A 10,034-nucleotide genomic window follows, 5' to 3' on the forward strand; every position below is an offset into this window, starting at 1 on the left:
AGGAGATAAAATGACTCATTTTAATACTAATTTTCCCCAATTTTACATTTAAAATTTTTAAGAGGAATAGGAGATAAAATGACTCATTTTAATACTAATTTCTCCCCAATTTTATGTTTAAAATTTTTAAGAGGAACAGGAGATAAAATGACTAATTTTAATACTACATTTTACACTTAAAATTGGGGGAAAATTAAAGAGGAACAGGAGATAAAATGACTCATTTTAATACTAATTTTCCCCAATTTTAAAATTTTTAAGAGGAACAGGAGATAAAATGACTGATTTTAATACTAATTTTCCCCAATTTTAAAATTTTTAAGAGGAACAGGAGATAAAATGACTAATTTTAATACTAATTTCTCCCCAATTTTATGTTTAAAATTTTTAAGAGGAACAGGAGATAAAATGACTAATTTTAATACTACATTTTACACTTAAAATTGGGGGAAAATTAAAGAGGAACAGGAGATAAAATGACTAATTTTAATACTAATTTTTCCCCAATTTTACATTTAAAATTTTTAAGAGGAATAGGAGATAAAATGACTCATTTTAATACTAATTTTTCCCCAATTTTAAGTGTAAAATGTACAGAGGGACAGGAGATAAACTGACTAATTTTAATACTACATTTTACACTTAAAATTGGGGGGAAATTAAAGAGGAACAGGAGATAAAATGACTCATTTTAATACTAATTTTTCCCCAATTTTAAGTTTAAAATTTTTAAGAGGAATAGGAGATAAAATGACTCATTTTAATACTTTTTCCCCAATTTTAAGCGTCAAATCTAAAGAGGAACATCCCCAAAACGAGGCCGGTCCCGTTGTAATTGATCTGGGGGTGTTAAACACCGTTTAGTTTTGTTTTTTACCCCATTAAAAGCTACAAAAGGCAAAATTAAACCAAGAGGAGGGATAAAACACCTCTCCGCTCTCACCGGGTGGGTATTTCACTTCTTCAACAAGTCTGGGTGGTGGCCAAGGTTGCAAAGAGTGGATCTAGATCAGCTTTTACTCCTGATTTTATTTCTTTGCCCGTTTCCGGGCGGTTTTTAAGAAGTCTGAGCACGTCCTCCCGCTGGGCGCCGGGAAGGTCCAGCCTGGCCGTGGTTTGGTCACAAGAGACAAACGCCACCAGATTGTTTTTTTGCTTCTGGTTGGGTTTTTTGTTGCTTTTTCTCTTTGTTTTTTTGGGGTGGGGGGCGGGAGAAAAAAAGGGGCGAGTGTGTGTGAATGGGGGTACGCGGGAGGCGCTCAATCGCCGGTCTCGTTCTCCTCCGCCGTCTCCCCCGTGGTGGCGTTTTCTGCGTTCTTAGAGGCCTGGGGACAAAATGAGATGACATGGGGTGGTCCTTAAGCCGGGCTTAACGCGAGCCTAAAGCCGCGAGGGATAACGCGCCGCTCGTGCCCGCAAAATGGGGGTGAATTACCTTCTTTTTCTTCTTTTTCTGGGTCTTCCGGCTCGCGGAGCTTTGTAGCAGGGCCTGGGGAGACAAGGGGGGGACGTGAGGTATGGGGGGGAACATGGGGGGAAAGGCGAGGGAAAGGGGGGGAAAGATGGGGGGAAGCGTGGGGTAAAGGGGGGGGACACATGGGGTAAAGGGGGGGGGACGCGAGGTAAAATGGGGGGCGATGCAGGGTAAAAGGGGGGGGACGTGGGGGGTAAAAGGAGGGGGACGCGGGGGGTAAAAGGGGGGGGGGACGCGGGGGGTAAAAGGGGGGGGACGCGGGGGGTAAAAGGGGGGGGGGACGCGGGGGGTAAAAAGGGGAGGGGACGCGGGGGGTAAAAAGGGGGGGACGCGGGGGGTAAAAGGGGGGGGACGCTGGGGGTAAAAAGGGGGGGACGCGGGGGGTAAAAAGGGGGGGGACGCGGGGGGTAAAAGGGGGGCGACGCATGGGGTAAAAGGGGGGGGGACGCATGGGGTAAAAGGGGGGGGGACGCATGGGGTAAAAGGGGGGGGGGAAGCGTGGGGGGTAAAAGGGGGGGGGGAAGCGTGGGGGGTAAAAGGGGGGGAGGCGCGGGGGGTAAAAGGGGGGGGACGCGGGGGGTAAAATGGGGGGGGACGCGGGGGGTAAAATGGGGGGGACGCGGGGGGTAAAATGGGGGGGACGCGGGGGGTAAAATGGGGGGGGGACGCGGGGGGTAAAATGGGGGGGGGACGCGGGGGGTAAAATGGGGGGGACGCGGGGGGTAAAATGGGGGGGACGCGGGGGGTAAAATGGGGGGGACGCGGGGGGTAAAATGGGGGGGACGCGGGGGGTAAAATGGGGGGGGGACGCGGGGGGTAAAATGGGGGGGACGCGGGGGGTAAAATGGGGGGGACGCGGGGGGTAAAATGGGGGGGGGACGCGGGGGGTAAAATGGGGGGGGGACGCGGGGGGTAAAAGGGGGGGGGGACGCGGGGGGTAAAATGGGGGGGACGCGGGGGGTAAAAGGGGGGGGGGACGCGGGGGGTAAAAGGGGGGGGACGCGGGGGGTAAAAGGGGGGGGGGACGCGGGGGGTAAAAGGGGGGGGACGCGGGGGGTAAAAGGGGGGGGGCGCGGGGGGTAAAATGGGGGGGGCGCGGGGGGTAAAATGGGGGGGGAAGCGTGGGGGGTAAAATGGGGGGAGGCGCGGGGGGTAAAATGGGGGGGGGACGCGGGGGGTAAAATGGGGGGGGACGCGGGGGGTAAAATGGGGGGGGGGACACGGGGGGTAAAAGGGGGGGGGATGCCAGGTCAAGGTGGGGAGGGGGGGACCATGAGGTCAAGGGGGGGGGACCGCAAGGTCAAGGTGGGGGAGACCCAGGGTAAAGGGGGGGTAACATGGGGTAAAGGGGGGGGAACCGCGGGGAGCTCAAAAGCCGACTCGTTTTTGTGCCAAGCATCATTATCCAGCCGCTCTAATTAGGCCCCAGGCTGGTTTTAAGCAAATCTCATCCTTTCCTAAACTCAGCGCCGGATTTCACTGCCCAAAGTCGAGCTGCCCTGTGCCGTACGCTCCTTATGTCTGATGATTTTGATGATTATGATGATGATTATCTCTTAACCAACCTTCAGCTCCCCGTCCTGCACCTCAAACTCCGACTTGTAGAGCTCGGGCTCGAAGGGGCCGCTCGTTATCCGCATGGGGCCGTTGGGCATTAACAGCACCGTGAACTTGAACTGTGCGACGAACTCTCCTGCGAGACAGACACGGGCGTTCCCAACCACGTTTTGGTGCCGTTTTCGCGCCGTCGCCGCCCAAAACCACCTCGCGGGAGCCTCTTTGCTCACCTTCCTTCTCGTAGAGGACGTTGAAGGGCTGGAGCAGCTCGTGCTTGGCGCATTCCACCACCCCCATCCTCGCCTTCTTCTCGTCCTCAAACGCCCTGCGGAGGAGACGCGGCTGCCCCTGAGCCACATTCCACCCGGGGCTCTCGGAACCGTCCCCATCGAGCCGCATTCGACCCTGTGGCTCTTGAATGGTCCCACATTCCACCCTGTGGCTCTCGGAACCGTCCCCATCGAGCCGCATTCGACCCTGTGGCTCTTGAATGGTCCCACATTCCACCCTGTGGCTCTCGGAACTGCCCCCATTGAGCCACATCCCACCCTGTGGCTCTCGGAACTGTCCCCATTGAGCCACATTCCACCCTGTGGCTTTCGGAACCGTTCCACATTCCACCCCGTGGCTCTCAGAACTGTCCCACATTCCACCCCGTGATTCTCGGAACCGTCCCACATCCCACCCTGTGGCTCTCGGAACCATCCCCATTGAGCCACATTCCACCCGTGGCTCTTGAATGGTCCCACATTCCATCCCGTGGCTCTCGGAACCGTCCCGCATCCCACCCCGTGATTCTCGGAACCGTCCCGCATCCCACCCCATGGCTCTCGGAACTGTCCCCATTGATCCACATTCCACCCGGGGCTCTCGGAACCGTCCCCATTGAGCCACATTCCACCCGTGGCTCTTGAATGGTCCCACATTCCATCCCGTGGCTCTCGGAACTGTCCCCATTGAGCCACATTCGACCCTGTGTGTCTTGAATAGTCCCACATTCCATCCCGTGGCTCACGGAACTGTCCCCATTGAGCCACATTCCACCCGTGGCTCTTGAAAGCTCCCACATTCCACCCCGTGGCTCTCGGAACCATCCCCATTGAGCCACGTTCCACCCGTGGCTCTTGAAAGCTCCCACATTCCATCCCGTGGCTCTCGGAACTGTCCCCATTGAGCCACGTTCCACCCGTGGCTCTTGAATGGTCCCACATTCCATCCCGTGGCTCTCGGTACCGTCCCCATTGAGCCACATTCGACCCTGTGGCTCTTGGAACCGTCCCACATCCCACCCCGTGGCTCTCGGAACTGTCTCTAACGAGCCAGATTCCACCCCGTGGCTCTGGGAACTGTCCCACATTCGACCCCGTGGCTCTCGGAACCGTCCCCAGCATCGAAATCGGGGACATTATTCACCCCCGGAGAGCGGAAAAGGGGATTTAAGGATGAAATGCGAGCGCCGTTTCCGTAGTTTAAGAGCAGATCGCCTGACGCCGCTTTCCGCCCCGCTCGGTTTCATTTTCAACGCGATTCCCGGCTCCCCAGCTGCCGCGGGATTCCTGCCTAAGCCCCAATGTCCTTCCTGCGCCCACTCACATCCCCCAAACTCAAACCCGCGGCAAAACCCGCCTCCTCCTCCTCGGGGATGAGCAAACCGAGTCGGTTTTGGCATCGGATCGTGCGCGGGGAATGAGAGCGAGTACCTGAGAGTGAACGGCATCGTGTCGAAGCGCCTCTCCACCTCGCTGAAAAAGGCACGGGAGGTTTTCATCTTCAGGCCGTACTGTTTGGAGGGGTCCCTTTTGTAAATCGTGGTTCTCTGCCCCGCGTCCTTCGCCTGAAAACGCAAATATGCGCTGAGAGGGTGGGAAAGCGGCGCCGGGGCGACTCGGACAAGCACCGGCCCTATTCTGACACCATAAAAACCCACTTTGTGCGGAGAACGCTCCGCTCAAAAAGACGCGATACCCAGGGGGTGAGTGTTCCCCGGCTGCCGGGGAACCGGCGGTGCCGAAACGCAGCCGTTCCAACCGCGCTCACCTTCCCCTCGCCGCTGCTGACGAGAACGTCGACGGCGTAAACTTCGTGGACCTCAAATTCTGCTTTTTCGTGGTCCTTCCTGCATGAAAATAAAAAGGCTGGTGAGTCGAGAAGGAGGAATCGCCATCCAGCAGATTAACGAGCTATTAATGCACCGTACAGGGTTGGACTTTGGGGAAGAGGCCGCGCGGGGAGCGGCGTGTGGAGTGGTTAAATTAAACCGGGACCCCGCGGTGAGGAATGGGGTGACAAGGGGGCGCAGGACTCACTTCTGCTGGTCTGTGGGGTTCTGGATGATGGTTTTCTCCCCGTCGATCACGTGCTGCTTCAGCTGGTGCGACAGCATCCCTGCCACGAGAGAAGCGGTAACGCATTTGGGTGGCGTAACGGGGACCCACGGGCACACGTGACGTGTTTTAAAGCCGCAAAACAAGCAGAAACTTTGAGTCTTTCCCCCAGCGCCGCGACAGTTCGGTACCCAAAGGGGATTTTTATTCATTCTGGGGGGTTTGCGGCACTTTTCCCTTTGTCCTGCGGTTCAAATCGGGGTCTAGGACGAGGGACACGAGTCCTGCTCCCCAAAGCGGCGCCGCCCCGTCCTCACCTTCGATGGGTGTGCAGTGAAACGAGTGAGCGATTTTGTTCCACGCGTCTGTCACTTGCGTGTTCTGCATCGAGAGCACAGGAAAACACGTTAGGGACACAAAACCCAAGCCGCAAGCTTGACCTTTTTTGTTAACCGGATCAAACAAGCCGGGTTTTTAACCTCCCAAAAAAGAAGCAGCGGTGTCAAGCTCCTGTTTTTAACCCTGCCGGGTGGAGGCCGGAGCCGCCGTCACACGAGCGAGCGCCGGTGACAGCGGCTCAGCTGCCACAACAGCTGCTTCGCGTTCCCAGGGCACCGGGAGATTCTTCCCGGGCGAAACCACGCGGTTTTGGTTCAAAAGACGCATCTCGAACGCGCTCACCTGGTTCCCGGGCTTTACCAAGCGCAGCGCGGCTTCGGCGCAGAGATGAGCCGCCTTGATGACGTCGGCTTTGCGGCCCGACACGGGGTTTTCCTGCAGAAACGGAAAAAAAAGGGGCTTTTTGATGTATATTCTGTTATTTCTGATGAGCCGGACGCATCTAGGGGTGGAGATTCTGCATCTGATCGAGCAAACGGGGAAACGGAGCATCCCAGCTCCTTCGTTAGTCTCTCCTTCATTAAAAGAGCAAACGAGTATCGGCCACAACTGAACCAGCAGCACCCCGACCAGTAAAGGGGGCAGCAAAACCAGTCTGCCCAGTCGCAAATAACTCCCCGCAGCGCCGGTTTTGCCTCAAATTACGCACGACCTCGCAAAATTAAAACAGCGTGTCTGCCGTTGCTTTCCATAGGGCTGAATAATATTTGGGGAAGGGACGGTTCGCATCCCATCACCTTTAAGACCAGCTGCACCCAAATATCGGCTTTTTCGGCCCGGTTTAGTGAGGATGTAGAGCTGAGCGCCCTCCCAAACGCACCTTGGAGGCGTCTATGACAAAACTGTGCGCGACGTTGGCGATGAAGCCGTCGACGTGGACTCCCAGGTCACTGCAACACAAAGGACGTTTAATTACAGGCGGGACGTCAGGGCTCGGGGAACTTCTAGAAGCGTCGGGAGGCTCCAGCGCTTCGCTTGACAAGCTGTTAGTCTTTAATTAGGAAGGATTAGAAAGCAAAGGCCGGACGCCAAGAGTAACCTCGCAAGAAATACAACCGAGACGCCTACATTTTGACCAAGTCGCCGTCTTTGAGGATGTAATCTTGGTCGCTCTTCAGCGGGGAGAAGTGGCAGACACAGTTATTTACCGATATACTCGTCGGGAAGGCGATACCTGCGAAGGGAAATGAAAAACTCCGTGAGAGCTGCAGGTCGCCACTCGGGTTGTGGTTTTTAAGCACCCAAAGCCTCCAGAGCAGGATTTGGGGGGCTCTCGTGACGTGCTCGAGCATCACACGATTTCCAGAGCGCGGACACCAGAATATGAGTCATTTTGGGCAAAAACACGGATGAAAACGGGAAACTGAGGCTCAGAGACGCTTCCCCGCAGGGCAGGATCAGGGTTAACATTGGTTTTTGGGACGCAGCCGCTGTTTCTTACCCCCACGAGCACAAAGCAGCACTTTGTGCCCCTGCCCACTCACAGCAGCCGCTTTGCAGGACCAAAACCCTGATTTTTGGTACAAGCCTCACCTTTTTTCATTTCTTTTTCCTTCTTGAAGATCTTGCCGGTCTCTTCCATGATCATGGCGTCTCCCTTCTCGCAAAGGCAGAGAACCGACGCGCCGGCATTCGCCGCTTCAACCACAGCCCGCAGGACCCCTGCAATCAAACAGAGACGTCCAAGCATTATTAACGATAAACAGCATATAATTAACACCAAACCCCATCACTCCGCGGCGGGAAGATGCGTTTGTTCGCTAAGAGGGAACAAGACACCGGACTCGGCTTTTCAACGAAAGGACCGCGGCGGAAATCCCGCTTGAACGTTTATTGCATTTTGGAGGTTTTGCCCAAAAGCTGAGCAAACGGCGCTTTTTGGGGCGAGACGGGTGGAACGGCGCGGCCACGCCGCCCTCCCGCATTCCTCAAGGAGAAATCAGAGCTACCGAAACGGCTTGAGAGCGACCGGGAGGTGCCGCACATCAAAGGACCCAGCGGGTGAACGGGCACCGGAGCCGGTTACGTGGGTCCCTTCCCACGCGGTTTGGGTTGAAACACCAGATTTGGGGGTAAAACGGACCCTCGTGGTTTGGACAAGAGGCTGTTTTGGGAAGGGGTGTCTGTAACCGATGGGCTGTTCCAGGTACGACAGCAACAGATACTCTGGAAGCGCTGACAGGGATGTTTAGCAGGTGGATTTTCATAATTGGAGTAAATTTCGGGTCCTTCCAGCTGCCTTTTCACACATCACGAATAAGAACAAAGCAGGAATATTCTTTAGGAAGGGATAAAACCCCGATAAAGAGACACTCGGCGGACGGCAGGACGGAGAGGGACGAGATTAGGAAACCTCCACAAACACAGCGCGGAGATAAACTGCACCAGGACCCACAAACACCAACTAATTGTGCCCCGTTTCAGAACTAAAATCCCTTTATATCATTAAAACCCCCAGGTGTGACAAAAACCCCAAAGCGCTGTGAGCTTTGTGCCCCCCCCAAAGCTGCTCCCAGGGAGACAATGGGGTGACACCATTAAACCCAGTTTGCCCAGTGGCCGGAGTGGATCAAGGGGATCCTGGGGCTGCACCCCGGGCTCCGGCACCGCGATGACGGAGAGGAGAAGCGTCGGAGTCAGCAGGAATCGGCGTGCGGTGCCGCTAACGAGGCTGCTCCTCACCGGACCGGTCCGGGCGGCTCCGGGGCTGCTGTCACCGGGACACCCCGTCCGGGTACAACACGGGGTGGGGGGGAATATCAGCCAAAGGGAGAGAACGCGGGGAAGGGGGGAAGTTTTGGGGCCCAGGGCTGAGCTCCCGCCCCGGTGTCCCCCACCCCCGTTCCCGGTTGGAGCCCCGAACAAAAGCGGCCCCGGGGCGGGACGTGGCGGCCGGTGCCGCTCCCGGCTCCCCCCGCGGTGCTGAGGGCGGGAGGGAGGGAGGGAGGGAAGGGGGTGCCGGGCCCTGCCCGCCGCACGTGGGGCGCGGAAGCCACGTGCGGGCAGCGGGCGCCGCGCGGGGCCGGGCCCCGGGGGAACCGGGAGCTCCCGCCGCACCGGGGGGAACGTACAACCGACACCCCCCCCCCCCAATCTGTGGAGACGCCGGTGAGGGGCGGGGGGCGGCAAAGCGCGCCGCCCGCCCCAACCCCGCGCCCCCCGCCGCCCCCCCCGCCCCGCCCCGCGCCGCGCACACCCGGCCCGGTGCCCGCTCCCCGCCGCGCCCCCCGCCCGGCCGCGGCCCGTACTCACGGTTGGCGATGTCCCCCCCCATCTTGTACTTGGTCACCACCAGGTCCTCGGCGATGGTGAGCTCGGCCGCCTCCTCCTCGCCCGACATGGTGGGAGCCACCTACGCCCGGTGCCGGTGCCGGTGCCGCTCCCGGTGCCGCCGCCGCCGCTGAGGAGCCGCCGGGAGCGCGAGCGAGGAGAGAGCGCGGGCTCCGCGCGGGGCACGCTGGGAAGGCGAGGCTCCGCCCCCTCCGGACTACAACTCCCGGCAGCCCCCGCGACGCTCCGCGCAAAAGCCCGGCCCGGCGCTCAGCGGCCGGACTACAACTCCCGGCGGGCGCTGCGCGTCTCGCGAGATCTCGGAATCCCGCGGTCCGGCGCCGCCCGCGGGGGCTGCTGGGAAGTGGAGTCCGCCAAGGGTTCAATTAAAGGGGCCGCTCGGGGCGCGGGGTCCGCGGGGACACGGGGACCGGGCGGGTCCGGTAATGCCGTGGGGGGGGTCCGGTAATGCCGTGGGGCTGCCGGTGCACACGGCCCCGCCCCCGCTCGCTGGCCCCGCCCCATCGCAGCCCCCAGACCCGCCACCCCCTCCCGCCCCCCAAAAATAAATCAGCACAACTTTGCTCCAGTTCCCTTTGTCTTTATTCGGCATTTACAAACCCGACCCGCACCCCCGGGGGGGGGACCCGGCTGTGCCCCGAGCGGGGGGGTCCGGGCTGTGCACCCCCCCCCTCCGCGGTCACCCCAAAAACTGGGTGAAAACATCCCAGAAATGGGACTCCCTGGGAATGGGGGGGGGGCACAGACCACAGACCCCCCCTCACCCCAGCGCCCCCCCCACTTCCACCTCCGGGGGCTTAACGGGCACCGCAGCCCCCCCGCCTTGAAATGGGGGGGGGGGGCACCCCAAACCTTCACTGTGGTCCCAGCAGGGAACGGGGAACCTGAAAATGAGTCTGGGGGTGCAGAGACCCCCCCTGACCTCAGCTGCACCCAGCCAGGGACCCCCCAGCCCGGGACCCCCCAGCCCAGCCAGGGACCCCCCCAGT

The 10,034-nt window shown here is 58.5% G+C and overlaps 1 protein-coding gene across 1 annotated transcript; it reads right to left on the reverse strand.

Moving 5' to 3' along the window:
• Nucleotides 1-1,009: 1,009 nt before the first annotated feature.
• Nucleotides 1,010-9,215, reverse strand: PA2G4 (proliferation-associated 2G4). The gene is made up of 13 exons (XM_082077570.1): nucleotides 9,007-9,215; nucleotides 7,288-7,416; nucleotides 6,823-6,928; nucleotides 6,575-6,644; nucleotides 6,037-6,129; nucleotides 5,673-5,736; nucleotides 5,338-5,416; nucleotides 5,069-5,147; nucleotides 4,732-4,865; nucleotides 3,262-3,356; nucleotides 3,040-3,167; nucleotides 1,436-1,489; nucleotides 1,010-1,325 (listed from the first exon to the last, which is right to left on the reverse strand). Exons 1-13 carry the CDS (start codon nucleotides 9,092-9,094, stop codon nucleotides 1,260-1,262), a joined length of 1,185 nt encoding a protein of 394 aa, XP_081933696.1. The 5' UTR covers nucleotides 9,095-9,215; the 3' UTR covers nucleotides 1,010-1,259.
• Between the last annotated feature and the right edge of the window lie 819 nt (nucleotides 9,216-10,034).

Source organism: Streptopelia decaocto, assembly GCF_964273445.1.
Source record: "Streptopelia decaocto genome assembly, contig: HAP1_SCAFFOLD_2412, whole genome shotgun sequence".
NCBI lineage: Eukaryota > Metazoa > Chordata > Aves > Columbiformes > Columbidae > Streptopelia > Streptopelia decaocto.

Excerpts from the sequence above, each read along its gene's own strand:
- PA2G4 (XM_082077570.1), bottom strand. The coding sequence starts at position 9,094 with ATGTCGGGCGAGGAGGAGGCGGCCGAGCTCACCATCGCCGAGGACCTG. Across the intron at positions 6,645-6,822 it reads GACGGCGACTTGGTCAAAAT|TGACCTGGGAGTCCACGTCG; the intron begins GTAGGCGTCTCG and ends TTTGTGTTGCAG. Across the intron at positions 5,148-5,337 it reads AACCCCACAGACCAGCAGAA|GAAGGACCACGAAAAAGCAG; the intron begins GTGAGTCCTGCG and ends ATTTTCATGCAG.